This window comes from Populus trichocarpa, chromosome 13 (assembly GCF_000002775.5).
Source record: "Populus trichocarpa isolate Nisqually-1 chromosome 13, P.trichocarpa_v4.1, whole genome shotgun sequence".
Taxonomy (NCBI): domain Eukaryota; kingdom Viridiplantae; phylum Streptophyta; class Magnoliopsida; order Malpighiales; family Salicaceae; genus Populus; species Populus trichocarpa.
The window spans coordinates 12,460,485-12,476,978 of record NC_037297.2 but is presented as its reverse complement, the minus strand read 5'-3'; the positions used below and the strand labels follow the sequence as shown (position 1 = coordinate 12,476,978).

At 32.5% G+C, this 16,494-nt stretch overlaps 2 protein-coding genes across 2 annotated transcripts; both read left to right on the top strand.

Moving 5' to 3' along the window:
* The first annotated feature begins 2,935 nt into the window (after positions 1-2,935).
* On the top strand, positions 2,936-3,939 carry LOC18104489 (uncharacterized). The gene has a single exon (XM_006376264.2). The coding sequence runs from the start codon at positions 3,152-3,154 to the stop codon at positions 3,836-3,838; it is 687 nt and encodes a 228-aa protein (XP_006376326.1). The 5' UTR covers positions 2,936-3,151; the 3' UTR covers positions 3,839-3,939.
* Positions 3,940-12,475: 8,536 nt separating this feature from the next.
* LOC18104488 (GDSL esterase/lipase At1g29670) lies at positions 12,476-14,981 on the top strand. The gene is made up of 4 exons (XM_006376263.3): positions 12,476-12,915; positions 13,057-13,290; positions 14,251-14,503; positions 14,603-14,981. Exons 1-4 carry the CDS (start codon positions 12,514-12,516, stop codon positions 14,833-14,835), a joined length of 1,122 nt encoding a protein of 373 aa, XP_006376325.1. The 5' UTR covers positions 12,476-12,513; the 3' UTR covers positions 14,836-14,981.
* The last annotated feature ends 1,513 nt before the right edge of the window (positions 14,982-16,494 follow it).

The window sequence follows — 16,494 nt, the reverse complement described above, 5'->3', positions numbered from 1 at the left end:
AAATTAAGAAAGAGAACATACCTCTTTGACCATTGAGCTTTAAAACTCATCCCAATTGAAAAGTTATTAATTTTATTAATCTTTAATGATTCCGTCAAACTTAATTTAAACCCAATAAAATTAGAATTAATTAAGTGTTTGTTTACATGATTTTAAAAGTGCATTTTAAATTGTTATTTATTAAAAAAATATTAAATTGATGTTTTTTCAAGTGTTTTTTATTTATTAATATCAATAAATTTAAAAATATTTAAAAATATTATTTTAATATATTTCAAAATAAAAATACGCTAACTTTAAAAAGATTTGTAGAATTATCACTTTAATTTTTAATTTTTAATTTTTAATTTTTATTATTTGGCCTGGAAAAGGGCAGTCAGAATCCCTTCAGAAGTGGCTTTCGGTAAGAAATTGGGAAGAAGACAGTCACATGTTTGCGTGACCAGTTCCGGTCTTTTCGCCCAAAGTAAATATTTTCATTGACGGGAAAACAGCGAAAGACGTGACGTGTGCAGTTCACACTGAAATCTAAATTATATTAATATGAAGAAAAGGGCTTAGATATCATAAGGGAAAATTAACAAAAAAAAAAAAACCTAAAAAATCCTCACACTTTCACTATTCACGTGGACTTAATGTACTGGAGATTGGAATCATTTTGCCCTTTTAAAAAATATTTTTTATTTAAAAATATATTTAAATAATATTTTATTATTATTTTTTAAAATTTATTTTTAATATGAATACATTAAAATAATTAAAAAATAAAAAAAATCATTTGAAAAAAAATTATTTTTTTTAAAAAACACATCATAGCCGCCAAGACAAATAAACTAGGACATCTTCAACAATTATCACGCGTCAATGTCTAAAATCTTAAGTGACTGGCTCTGTTTGTTTTTGTGTTTCAAAAGTGTTTTTGAAAAAATTTAAATTTTATTTTATTTTTTTCTTTGCTTCAAATTAATATTTTTTTAGTGTTTTTAGATCATTTTGATGCACTGATTTAAAAAATAATTTTTTAAAAATAAAAAAAATATTATTTTAATATATTTATAAATAAAAAAATATTTTAAAAAATAACTGCAACCACACTACAGAACAAACCACATTTCCAAACAGGCTTTAAACATGCTTTAAATCATAACTGGTTTCTTTGTAAAATCACTAAGAAAGTAAAGAGCCAATTTTTGAGGCAATATCATGACATAAATGAATATTTTCAAGAAACATACTCATACCCATTAAATCAAATTAATTATTTTAATCTTTATAAAACTTGAAAATTAATCTAATACCTTGCTTATCTAGAATCTAGTATAAATTAGATTTTATTTCAAACTATTTTTTTGTTAAAACAATATTATTATTTTTAAAATTATAGCTTAGTTTAACCTAAAATCAACTCACCAACCTGCCACAAGAGGTTAAATCGCACCCAACTATTTTTTTATAAATATGATGCTGTGTCAGGATTTGAACATCAAGATATATTCACCACCACCACACACACACACACCACCACCACACACACACACACACACACACACATACCACACACACACACCACACACACACACACACACACACACATATCTCCTTCATGTAAAACATCCCTCCCTTCAACTTCTTTAACGCTAACTTTGATGCACCTCTTGATCAACGACATGATCGTCGTCATCAAAATCAAAATTGGCACGATCATCTCATCTTCAAATATCACCACACGGGCCCACGTGTGAAACCCTAAACGACTAGCTTGTTTCTTTGCAAAATCAATCACAGAAGAACCAGTTTTTGAGGCAATATCATGACATAAAAATACATCCTCAAGATTATGCATGTCGGAGACCATGCCGGACTTCAAACTAGTGCGAGAATCAGTTGAGGAAACAAGTTGAGAGAAGGAACTAGGCATGACTAGTGTAAATCGTGCCTAAATATTTTTTTTTATAATAAAGACAATTTTTTAACAAAAAATAAATAAAAAAATATATCAAGATCACAACTATTATTTTATAAGAAATCAAAACCATAATTTATAATAACCATTTTAATATTTTGTATTTGTGATAATCTAATTGTAGGGTATTAATTTTATTTTATTCAAATTAGAATTATCATAAGAAATTATATTGTTGACCCAAGAAAATATTTATATTAAAGTTATAGTAACTAAATTTATAATATTAACTAAATATGACAATATAAAATAACTATTTTAAACTCTTACATTGCTAAAAAATACTTTTATATAAAAGAAAAAAACTATAGAATTAAGAAATAGCTCTAAGTCTGTCAATCCTTATTATGTCTAGACTTGACTGCAGACTCCACTCTTGGTGGTACCAATAAGCCAACGCTGCCGAATTCGACACTGCTACCGATTCTGCCGACACTGTCTCGCGGGTTGCCATTGCCCCAATGTCTAAACCAACAATTTTTTTCATCAAGTTTTGGACTATTCATCGTCTTAGAGGGACTATGGCCTTCTTGGCCAAGGAAGTTTGGGGCAATAACAAGTTTGTGATATCTTTAGATGTTTTGGGCCGCACACACGCTACACTGATGTATTCAACGAGTCTATAGCCTTGGTCGACAAATCTGGGTAATCTTTGAAATTTTATCATGATGGGGATAGATCATTGCAATTGTTGGTGTCTTATTTATATTTAAAAAACATTAGAAGACTTGTATAAGAAAACTATAAAAAAATTCTAATTGTAGAGTATTAATTTTATTTTATTCAAATTAAAATTATCATAAAAAATTATATTGTTGACCCAAAAAATAATTATATTAAAGTTATAAATATTTGGTAAAATAATATTTATTTTATAAAATAATAGTATTAGTGAGAGAGGCTCATCACTAGCCCAGTTGAAAGAAGCATGATAAAATCTGCTTCCTTATTATAACCGTAACGGCCATGAAAGACTTCCTTTCATCCATGTTTCCTTTCCTTGTGTTAAAAGGATTGGAATCGTATAGTTTGGCTAGGTTTCCTCTTCCATTCCGGATTAAAGCACACTGTTCTTTCGGTCTCTATCTATAAATTCAAGTCATAACAATACATGTGAAGTCTCCCTATCCATCCATCTATTACTTACACGTCGATCTTCTTGTTTCTCCCTTCTCAATCGTTTCTTCAATGGCGCTTGCAAGAGTTGATGAAACCCTAACTGCAGTTAGCACCACTCTGGTTAATCCAGACAACAACACTGAACCCATGTTTCTTGTTCAAATCTTGTCGGAAAGCAGGAAAGAAAGACGGGTTAGAGTCAGGGGACAATCACTAGCCATGCGAGTGGATGATAACCGGCCAACTGCTGCTGACCCAACTAGTTATTTCTTCCAAATCCCTTGTCAAGTTGTTGCTCAGCCCGCTTCATGCTTTCATTACGTTGCCCACATGATTTCTTGCTCCGATTTTAGTGCTTCTTTATCCAACGATTTGGCCTCAAAGATTGCTGCCTTTTCTGACAATCTTGTGAGGGCCGGTTGTTTTGGATTCTTCGTGTTGGCTCATGTGAAGGTCCTGGAGGAAACTGTTCATGTCGTGGAGCCAATATTTGACACAGATCGACATGTAACCGTATCAACGGGTGCATCGAATAGAGTGTTAAAGAAGTTGGAGAAGGAGAGGTTTTACACGAAGCAGGGGCAGAGCAATGGTGATTCTTCTTCCAGTGGTACTTGTGTGGTTTGCTTGGAGGATTTTTCAAGTTCGGTGAAGCTATCAAAGTTACCCTGCTCTCATGTCTTTCACGAAAAATGCATCTTTCGTTGGGTGCTCAACTCCAAATCCTGCCCACTTTGTAGAAGTCAAGTGGAATAGCAGACGATTAACTCTAAATTGACATTAATTAATTAGCTTTTAGTTAATTCTTTTTGTCTTTTGGAGAATTATTCTATTCTTAATCTGTTGGTGTTCGAGAATGTATTGTTGATCAATTTTTGTCTTCTATATGTGCAATTGTTCGTGAAAATCTAAGAACAAACAATTACTGTGTGTTCATTATCTACTTTTACTCTTATTTTAGCCTTAGAAATGACCAATGACATCAACTGAAACCCTTTAAAACAACGTGAGCAAGGCTGCCAACGTCAAGACCTTGCTCCGCATCTTCTCTTTCCTGGTATTCAATTTCCTTCTGTGACTGCCTCCGCCCCAATCGATTGTCCAAGCAACTTCTCCTTTTCTTTCTGTTTCTTGATCTCTTCTGCGGCTTCAGCCAAGCAACGGAACAAGAAAAGTCTTTCAAACGAAACTCATGGCATTGTCACATATCAGAACTCGATCTCTGATGAAATCCTCGAAAGAATCTTGCGCAAACTCCCAATTACAACTCTTATAGAATGCAGGTACGCTTGCAAGTCATGGAGAGATATCATTTCAGGTTCTCATTTTGGTAAGCTTCAATTCTTAACAGGAGACCCCCAGTGCCCTTATCCTCTCGACAGAAAACAACGAAAACGTTCCTTGTGTTGAATTTAAGGGAAAAACTTGCTACCTAACTGAGGCACAAAAAAATGTGTAAGGTTATAGTACCATCCCCTTTCCTTGACTAATCTAGCAGTGGATCATTTGCAATATATCTTGTAGTATATTGGAATTTGCAGTTTCAGTTTTTGTTCAGTGCTATAAGAAACCGAGCAACTGTCCTACATTGTGACGTGCTTTCAGTTTACTACTGAAGGATCAAAGTGTCTGATTGGGTATATCACATAGGACTTCTTTACAGTCCTGTCTATGTTGCTGCCTTCTTTATAGCATGCAGGGGCTTGGCTACAACCGTTCCATATTATTGTCACTCAATTTTTTTCCGACAAATATTTTACTGCATGCTGTGATAACAATATAATTTAGTAACTTGTTACATACTTTGTTTATATTCATAGGTTTTTTTTTTATATACCAACCGCATATGCCAAATCTATATTAGAAATACTGTTCTTTTGCATCCATCACATTATGCAATTGAGTTGATTTTTGTCGACCTCAACTAGTTTTTCATCTGAAAGGGTTTGGGTATACTTGAGGATCAATATATTCATTTCAATTCAATTCATGGGGTAAAGGATGTAATGGAGTCCCATACATGTTCTTGTACATTTGAACACTATAATGTTGGTCAATATGCTAGGTAATATTAAGATGATTTTCTGCACAACATGCAATAACATGTAAACAAGATTGATGAGATCTTTGCAATTACCACATGTGCACGTTCTGTTTGTCAACTTAACTATTCATCAAACTTTTTCTTCTATATGTGGTGAATTAGGCTAGATTTTTATCATTTCATACTTAATACCAGTGTGCATGTCCGATATTATACAAATACCATCACAGTCACCTATAATGTGATATTGAAGAAGTTATAAGAACCATCTCCAGTTGATATTATTTTCTTCTTCAACTAGTGCATAAACCAAAGGTAAAGTCCTATTATCTGTATCAAAATCAACTACAATAAATAACTTTTCACCTAAACCTTGTAAATAGATGGGTGCCATCCACACTGATAATTGGCCTATAAGAGTTAAACCCCTCAATTGCAGGATCAAATCTCCAAAAAACTCTGCCAGAAATAATTGTTTCACCATCAAGTTGTCAATTATATTTCCACTTAACAATATTCTCAAGATTTGATTTTTGTAATGCCAAAAAAAATCTAGGTAACATTTCAAAAGAATCCTCACATGTATCAAATTCCTCAAATATCTTTTGTTTTGCAGCTTATGCCTTATAGTAAGAAATTTTAAACTTATAATGCAATTTGGCTTTTTCCTCAAGTAATGTTATTTTGAATAAGAGTTGAAATCACTGATGCAATAAATTTTGAATCAAGTTGAGGGTGATCTTTTTTTTTTTATGTTTGTATTGGTACATGTGTGTTTACCTTTCAACTTTACTAACTCAAAGGAATCTGATCTTTTATGGTATCTCCCATGCAAGTACTATTGACATTCAAGTGCATGAACACATTGTTATTGAATAAATATTTTGTTTGAATGTTGAACTCGATATTTAAGTGAATGTGCAATATGTCATTGCTTAACAATATTTACTAAATAATCTTTAATGCTGAAAGTTTGTCCAACTACTAAATCAACATTACCAATTAAATTTATACAGTAAATAGACCAATCATTACAAATTATGTCATTTACTCAAGTATCAAAACTAAATTATAAAACATGAGGCCTCATTATCTCATCACCATCATCTGATGTTACAAATAAATCCATGACACCCTTATGTTCATTATCACTAGGTGCAGATGAGTCATACCTACGCTAATTATAATTTACAATTTTAATCCTATTTTCATCTCAAATTCTCATAACTATATCTTTCAATGACCTAGACATACTAGCACTAGTAAAATATGATGATTGTCTAAGTGGTTGAGCATATATAGGTCTAGATATAATAGTATTTCCATGATATTATATAAACTTTTATGTTTATGTTAAATAGTCACATACAACTTCATCATGTTTGATCCATTTTGGATGAATGATTCCATAATATTCCCAAAATTCACATTATATGCAATCAATACAGGAAAATACTGATGTTCCCCAACAAGAAACCTCTAAGTGATATCCTTATTTCAACATTATTATAATTCAACACAAGTTTTCCACGTATAACTTGTTTGGTATCTTCTGATGACATGCCTTTATTAGCATTCAAGAACATAGAATTTTCATCAATATAAGTGATACTATTATTCGTATCAGGAATAATAGTACCACCATAATGATATAATATAAAAAAGTTGGAAGATATATTCTGTAAAATAAGAATACCTATTTAATAAAAAATAATTTATCTCATAATTCAACACAAACCCTAATTGTTATTACTTAGACTTTAATAATATCAATAAAAACATATCTAATTGTATAAATTAAAACTTAAATTATCTCAGTTGAAACAAAACCACAATTACGATTACTTTTACCAGAATTCAATGCAAACTTGAGTTGTTATGATTTCAAACATAACTTTATTAATAACATCAATTGATTAAAAGCTATCTAATTGCATCAATTAAAACAAAATTTATCTCAATTCAAATAATATTGTCAAATATAACAAGTAACCTCAAAATTCAATTTAAACCATAATATCTCTAATTCAAACCTAATTGATTTTATAAATAACATTAATTGCATAAAAACACATATAATTGCTTCACTCAACCCCAAAACTATCTCAACATCCATAAAATATCCAATTATCAAACACAACATCAATAATCATAAATCAAAACTCAAAACTCAAAACTTCTCAATTCAACAATGAAACCCATAAAATTAAGAGACAATGTAGCTGTTTTACCTTGATTTTTTTATGGCTAGATGGTTGTTTTACCGCTTGTCGCGGTGAGGAGGCTGCAAATCAAGCCTAGGTTGATAGTTTGCAACCATATAACAATAGTTAGACTCGTGCAGACAAGAGGAACATGATTTTGGTGTTTTGGTGGTGGATTGAAGGCTATCTTCAGCATTTAGAGGGTGTTTTGGTGGTGGTTTTTGGTTTCTAGGGTTTTTTCTTTTCAAGGAGCGGTGGCTATTGAGAGCTGAATGGTGTTTAAATACCCATTGCAACCACGATTTTGAATCACGATTGTATACGTAACCACAATTCTAAATCATGGTTTTATTTAAAGCTATGATTCTAAATAACAGTTGTGTTAAACAAAGTCATTTTTCTAATATTTTTTAAACCCATGTCATTTTCATGAAATTTTATGCCGACGACGTCATATTTCAAACTTTTTTTCTAAACATCACATAAGAATTAGATGCCGAACTAGAAAATATTTTGTAGATGTCTCACTTTTACGAACAAATACGGTTCAAACTCAAACCAGTACCCAATAGGCCACCCCATTTATCTGAATGGCTAGGAAATTTTATGCTAGGGTAATAGGAAAACATGGAGCTAGCATTAGAGAAATATGTGTTTGGAAGCTCTCTAGTTGACAAATATAACAACAAATTTCTCCATCTGATAAGGAAATAGATTCCCCTTTTCAGCAATATCACATTGCACAATACCATCCAATCTCTATGTTTATAAACTACCCACCATTATCCAGAATAGCTGCAACCTTCAAGTTAGTATCCCTATATAAAACTCATAAACCATCAGCAAAGCCTCTCGAAAAGAATCCTGAAAACGAAAGCTCTTATGTGTTAGTACCACTAATCTTAGGTTCAACAATAACAACTATATCAACTTTATTAATCCTAATAAGATCAGCCATAATTTGGGGAAAATCAGAGCTAGCAACTCTTTGTAATTCGAATACATTACATTAAATGATGGAATCAATAGAGCAATGATAAAAGGAGAGAAAATGTATAATGAAATGTTGAGTTTCACCCACAACTGAAATAACTGTCAAATAATCATCTCAACCCAATAGCTTAAGCTGTTAAGTAAGGTCCCAATATATGATTTCTATTTTTTTCTAACACACCCCCTCAAGTGAAAGCTTTTTGGGCTTGAAACTTGCATAGGCTCACAGTACCTTGTGCTTAATTTTTATCAAATAAATGGGGATGATGAGATTTGAACTTGTGACCGCTTGGTCATCAAGGCTCTGATACCATGTTAAAGAACCATCTCAACCTAATACCATGTTAGAGAATAATATAAATCATATCTAGAGACTTTACCTAACAGCTTAAGCTATTGGCCTATTGGATTAGTATGGTTCTTTGACATGGTATCAGAGCCTTGATAACCAAGTAGTCACGAGTTCGAATCTCACCATCCTCATTTATTTGATAAAAATCAAGCACAATGTAATATGAGCCTGTGCAAGTTTCAAACCCAAAGAGTTTTCACTTGAGGGGGTGTGTTAGAGAATAATATAAATCATATCTTGGGACCTCACCTAACAGCTTAAGCTTTTAGGTTGAATTGGTTCTTTGACATGGTATTAGAGTCTTGATGACCAAACGGTCACGAGTTCGAATCTCACCATCCCCATTTATTTGATAAAAATTAAGCACAAGATAGTGTGAGTTTGTGTAAGTTTCAAGCTAACAACTTAAGCTATTGGGTTGATATGGTTATTTGACAATAGCCCTATCTCTTATAAAAACAACCATATCATCATCCGCGGCTTTGCCAACCCTATCAACCCCATACATAAGAGAATTTGGGTCAGGAGGTTTAGAAGGAGGCAGTAGTATTTCAAAGAGCAAGGTTTTTTTTTTCTCCAGTTCTAAGCATTAAACTGAGGAAAAGCTTTTCTAAGATCCTTCTCCATAGTAGCATTTGGGAGGAACTGTGGAATTGGGTTTTGCTCCAAGACCAACCAATTTAAGGTTACTAAACTTTTCCTTGATAATGAATCTTTTATTTAGGAAGCTAAGGTATATATTATTAGAAAGTAATGTAAAATTATTATTAAAATTTCACTACCAACTTAAATATTAAATTAATAAAATTAAATATAAAATAGTTATGAGTACATATAAGTTTTAAATTTAAAAAGTTTTCATTTGAAAAGATAAAAATTATTTTTGAGTTTTGTTATTTATATTAAAATTTTAGATTAAAATGGTTTTTTTTTTGTAGTTATATTCTTGGAATTGAGAACTAAATAGACATGAACATGATGGACAGTTCTGATATAACTAAATCACCTGTTCCAAGTATCTGTCTAATTGATTGCAGATAATAGTAAACTTTTGAAGATGTAGCTCCTGCACCTCTCTGCTGCAAAATGATGGAAGTAATCGGTTTTGTTCTTGTTCTACATTTCTACCAATGCTTTGCATTGAGGGTTGATTATTTTCGGTTTGATTCAATTTTTATAAAAAAAAATAATCAAAACTGGTTTTTTTTTTTAAAAAAACCAAAACCGAACCGAAACCGGTTCAAACTGACTGGTTTCGGTTCGGTTATTTTGGGGAAAAAACCAGTTCAAACCGGTCTAGCTCGGTTTTTTTCCGGTTTGACTTGGTTTTTCCCGGTTTGACTCGGTTTTTTTCTGATTTTTTTTCGGTTTGGGTTCAGTTTAGTTTTTTCGGTTTTAGACTTATAAAACCGAAACCAAACTGAACCGGTCAGTTTTTTCAAAATTCTAATTGATTTTTTTTTACGATTTGATTTTTTCAATTTTTTTTTCTGGTTTTCTCGATTTAATTAGTTTTTCAGTTTTTTTCTTACCCCTACTTGTATTTCAAACTAAACACCAATTCTCCTACAAATATTTCAACTTCCATCTGCAGGATATGACAATAAACAAACTCAACATTCAGTCCATTCACCTCTTTGAGTTCAATGGTCTTGATTCTTAAACCATAAGACCTTCGAAGACGCGCTCATCATGTCTTTATGGTTCCATCATCTTTGAGAGTGGGACTAATCTTGCATTTCATATTGCTCACATATAGTTTTTCTTTCCCAGGTTCAGAGAGCATTAGTAACCATATGCAGTTCTGGTGTACGTGTAAGACCTAACACACACATATTACAAATGATATTCTGCTGTAGCAAGCAACTACACTGCCTGTGTCTGACTTGAAATGTTCAAATAAAAGAGCGCAGTTCCATGTGTCCACTGTTCATTTCCTGAAGAGAAGGTCAAGACTGATAATAGGAAGCAGAGATGCTGCAGTTTGCTCCAAGTGTGCGGCAGTGTTTTTTCTGCAGTATCATTGTCTCCTATCCATCCCACCCATTTGTTAATACCTTATTCAATAAACCTAACCAATCCCTGTCTTCGCACCAACCATTCCTGGACCATATTTATGCAGAGCTCAATTCCCTAGGAAGGAAATCACTGTTGCCAAAATTATTGGGAATTGGTAGCTTCGGTTTATGCTCAGTGCTATGAGACTAACGCAGCTCTCTGATATTGTGACTTTCTTTCAAGTTATCCGTGAAAGATCAACGTGTATATGAGGTAACAGCTGTGATTTTAATGTCCAAACTGCAGCCTCACTGCTGACCACTTTCCCTGTGAATGAGTTACTGCCACGCCACAAATTTAATGACCAGTTGAACTGACGGGGTGCGCATATTGTAAGAATTAGGATTTAGGTCTAGGAATAGTGTAACAGGGCTGTCTAGTTTATTTCTCGGAACAGTTAAAAACTATTCATATTTAGATTTTATTAAAAAAAAATCTCTTCATAATTTAGCTATAATTTTAGGATTAGTAAAACTTTGATTTGTTTTTGTTTTGCTACATGCTACTCATGAACAGGAAGCATTTGTGGATAGTTCCTACTTGTACTATCACTATCACGTAAATTAAAATTTCTGGTGTTAAAGTCAAGCTATGTTATGAATCAATGGCGGAGCCATGTAGGGGTAAGAGGAGGCAATTGCCCCCCCTTCCTCCGATTCCTTTCTCTTATCTATTTTTAATAAAGAGAATTCTATGCATAGTCTGATATATATATATACTTGTGCTATTAGAGACTTTATTTGTATAGGAGTGTGATTGTTATTGCTTTTCAAAGTGTTTTTTGTGCCGACATGCATCAAAATGATTTTTTTTATTTTTAAAAAATTATTTTTGAGATCAGCACATCAAAACAATCTAAAACATACTAAATTTTTTTTTGAATTTCACTTCATCTCTTCCTAATAGGTCAACCAGATATGGAAGCTCCAAAAATAATGGGTCTACATCTCCAAAAATTAGTTATTAAAAATGTTAGGGTTTATAATAATTTATGGGTTTGTTGAATTAATGTGTATGGGTAATATTATATGTTAATGGATATGAATTGAAATGAGTTTTGATGAATTAATAAGTTTTGTTATGAATTTCATATGAAAAATGATGATAATGAATTTACTAATGATTAAAAATGAAGTACAAGACAACTAAAAAAATTAGAGATATAATAGATAAATTAAAAAAAAAACATTTAATAATTATATTTAATCTACTTGTACAAAACAACAAGTTAGTAAGAACAACATCAATTTGTGACAATTCTTTTAAGCTATGATTTTAGATGTTATGTACCATATGTCAGCATAGAATTGTTGTCAACAACTTTCCTAGTCTTTGGAAGATTTAGAAATAGATAAATGAAAGTTTGTAGTATATATTGAGAAATATATTTTTAATGAAATTAAAAATAAAATTATTATGAAGCAGTTTTAAAATATAAAATCTCGAAGAAAACAATTATAATATAAGTTTTTTTCATTTTAAAAGTATTCTTAAATTAATTTTGCTTGACTTGAGTTGGTACGTGTATTTCAAATTAATTTCTATATATATATATATATAGCATATAATATCAAATATTTGTTAGTAATTTGTCTCCTCATTTAAAAATTTCTGGCTCCGCCACTGGAATATGAATGAAAGACCAAGTAATAAATGTCACAGAAGAAGTAGGTTGCATTGAAAATTCATCCGAGACTCTACTCCTTATAAATTGACCATTCCTTGCCTCTCATTCCACACAAATAATCTTTGGTCCAAACTTGCTACAACTTTGATCAACATGGCTAGTCAGGTAATAAACTCAAGACTGCTCTTATTGACCATCCCTATCCTTGCTTGTGTCTTTCTATGTAGCTGTTATGCTAGGGCAACAGATAAAAATGGAGCTCGCATTAGAGGGATGTTTGTGTTTGGAAGCTCTCTAGTTGACAATGGCAACAACAACTTCCTCAAAAACTCAATGGCTAAAGCTGATTTCTTGCCATATGGAATAGACTTCCCTTATGGGCCTTCTGGTAGATTTACAAACGGGAAAAATGTAATTGACCTCCTTTGCGACCAGCTTAAGCTTCCTTTAGTTCCTGCTTTCACTGACCCCTCAACTAAGGGAACGAAAATTATCCATGGTGTCAACTATGCTTCTGGTGCTTCTGGCATACTCGATGACACCGGACTGCTAGCAGTAAGATGGCCTCATTTTTCTTCTTATGCTATCATTTCCTCCTTCTTGTACATGTAATACATATACATTAGCTTCTATCGATCATAAAATGATAAGCTTACTGCATGAATGTGGCTTAAACGCTTAATGACTTGCATTCAGGGCAATGTTATCAGCTTAAATCAACAAGTCAGGAATTTTGAGGAGGTCACACTGCCAGTTTTAGAAGCTGAAATGGGATTCCAAAGAAGAGAGTTACTTCCGAAGTATTTGTTTGTTGTGGGAACTGGAGGGAATGATTACTCATTCAACTACTTCCTGAGACAATCCAATGCAAATGTCAGTCTTGAAGCCTTCACTGCCAACCTGACAAGGAAACTGTCGGGGCAACTTCAGGTGCATTGATCAATTTCTTATCTTCAGCTAGAAAATATGGACATTTTGATCTGCATTTAAATTTAAATTCACAGTTCGTCACTTCCTGCTGGTCTTCCAATTATATAGAACACCAATATGTACAAGATTTCTTTTTCCTTTTCTTTTTCTTTTTCTCGTAGTTTTTATTGTCTCTCTACTTTTGACTCAAGTATAGCATGGATAAAAACAAAAACTAGGGTTATTAAACTCTAAGGTTACATTCTGAAATTATAGAAAAATAGACAGAGAAAAACTCTAATATTTTATGAAAAGTTTTAATTCCATAATCCAGAGGAAAGAAATAGTCTATAAAACTATTTAAATAAAAGAAAAACATCAAGATTAAATTAAGGGTTCTAATCTAAGTAGAAAAAAATATAAAAAAATGAGAAGGAAAATAAAGAAATTCTCAAGCAATAACTTCCAGCAGGTCCAATTCCGAACTCGGATGAAGTTATCATGTTTTTATCAAAAGATCATTTTAACATGTTGATACTTCTTCTTGAACTATGACTTTGCTCATGGTCACCTTTCCTTTCTTTCGTTTTCTTGAAATTTCACCCTTTTAGTTTTAATTAATTGAATTGAGAGCGTGTTCTTCGTTCAATAATTGTTTGTTTAAGGATTACTACACAGTATACACCTAACTTTCTACTTTAGTTCTTCGCATTAACTATTTTTGCCTTGGTTGTGAAGAAGACTTGTAACTGAAAATGTCACTCTTGCCCTGAGTTTTTGAGACAGACACACATCAATGCTCGGGGTTCCATGCACCTTAAAGGACATTATTTGGTCAAGAGCCTTTATGGGCAACAAGGCCCTGGTTTCCATTTACCATTTCAATTACAGGATGAATTTGAACTTTCAACAAATATCTTGTCTAAATTTTTCATGGCAGGATCATGTTTTACAGCTTTAATCAATACATTGTTGCTGCAGAAACTGTACAGTTTAGGGGGTCGCAAGTTTGCCTTGATGGCTGTTAATCCAATCGGGTGCAGCCCTATGGTCATGGCAAACCGACGGACACGTAATGGCTGCATTGAAGGGTTGAACAAGGCAGCTCACCTCTTCAATGCTCACTTGAAGTCTTTAGTGGATGTCAGCAAGGAACAAATGCCTGGCTCTAACGTTATCTTTGTCAATTCTTACAAGATGATCAGAGATATTATAAAAAATCCCGTCTCCAGAGGTACATAATTTCTTCATTACCAAACACGTTAACCTGCTGCTAGATGATTATGACAGGCACAGTATCAGCTTCATCAGCTTCACCTCTTCTGTGAAACAGGATTCAAAGACACAAACAGTGCTTGTTGTGAAGTGATGTCCTTGAATGAAGGAGGAAATGGCATCCTATGCAAGAAAGAAGGGCAGGCCTGTGAAGACAGGAACATCCATGTCTTCTTTGATGGGTTGCATCCAACAGAAGCAGTGAATATTCAAATAGCAACCAAGGCTTATAATTCCAACCTTACAAGTGAAGTTTACCCCATTAATGTCAAACAACTGTCCATGCTTTAGCTCTGTTTCCCTCGCAGCTAATAATTTATCCAGTTGGCCTGGAAATATAGCAATAGGTTTGCTTTACCTTGGTATTCTGTGTTGTACTTCCTGTCTCTCTATCTCTGTCTAAGCTTTCAATGGGATAGCAGCAAGAATTAATCTAATTTCCTGCATACAAAATTAATACCCCATTTCTCTCAATTATGCATACAGGTGATTACAAAATTCATCTGACATTTAGGATAAAAAAGTTAGAAGGAAACTATAATAAAGAGTCATGCTTGGTATTGTTATTGTTCTGTTCCATAGAGATGACAATTAGAAATCCCCCAATAACAGGCCTATCTTGCAGAAATCCTACTTACAAATTTCAGAACTTAAACAAAGAAGAAAATAAGAGAAAATGAAACCCCACAATCTCCTCTTTTCTTTGTTTCTCTCTCTTATTTACTATCTCAATTGCACGAACAACAATCCAACCAGGCACCAATCTTTCAGCTTCAAACCAACCAAACATGGTCTTCACCAATCAACACATTCTACATAGGATTTTCTCAAGTGGGTTCATCTTCTTCTTTAACCATCAACTACATTGGTGGTATCCCAATTTGGACAGCAGGCAACACCACCACCATGGTTGACTCGAAGGGATTCTTTCAATTCCTATCCTCTTGCAACCTCCGCCTCCTCAACGGCTCTGGAACCTCTGTCTGAAACTCAAACACTACTAGACCTGGTGTCACCACTGCTGCTTCACTTAATGATTTTGGTAATTTAGTGTTAAAGACTAGGACTTGACCTGTTTGGTCTTATTTGAAAACCCCACTGACACTATAGCACCTAACCAGACCTTCAGTATGAATCAAGTTTTAAGATTTAGGTCTTATTCTTTTAGGTTTGGTTTGTTACAAAAAAATTTATTTATTTTTTAAAATTTAATATGATTTATATGTTCTGGATTGTTTTGATGTGCTGATATCAAAATAATTTTTAAAAAATAAAAAAATTATTGGTATACATTTCGGCACGAAAAGTTATTTAAAAAGTAATCACTACCACACTGTCAAACACACTCTAAATATGTATACTAGAATAAAGGGTTGAATTCTTCTGTTGATGCTATTTTCACTTCACCTCCATGAGTATGTATGTTTTGTTGAGGCTTCTGCTTTTAAAGTAAATTATAAAAATAATGTATTTGGTTATATTTAAAATATAGATTTATGTTTGTATGATCTATTAAAATTTGTGGTTAAACCACAGGTTAATAAAAAAACAGCATTAACATATTTTTATTGAGGTGCAAACTCAATCTAACAAAAAAATAATATTATATTTTTTTTATATGCTATGATCATTTACCCTAACAAAATTGATATCTTTCTTTTTATTGTTTTTATTCTAATGTATTATAATTGTTATGCAAATTAAAAAAAAATTAGTATCTTTTTTAGTATTTTAAGTTACACTTTTAATCAGCGTTTTTAAATCCTCTACCACCATTCTAATGTTGTTGCTACGCTATACAATATTTTTTTCTCTTTACCACTATAATTTGATGATCTCTCTCTCTTCTCTCTCAAACGAGGGATTAAAAACTTAAAAAAATAAAATATTTGTACCACAATTGAATTGAAAAAATATTGAGGGATCAAATATATAATATTTTTTAAGTGT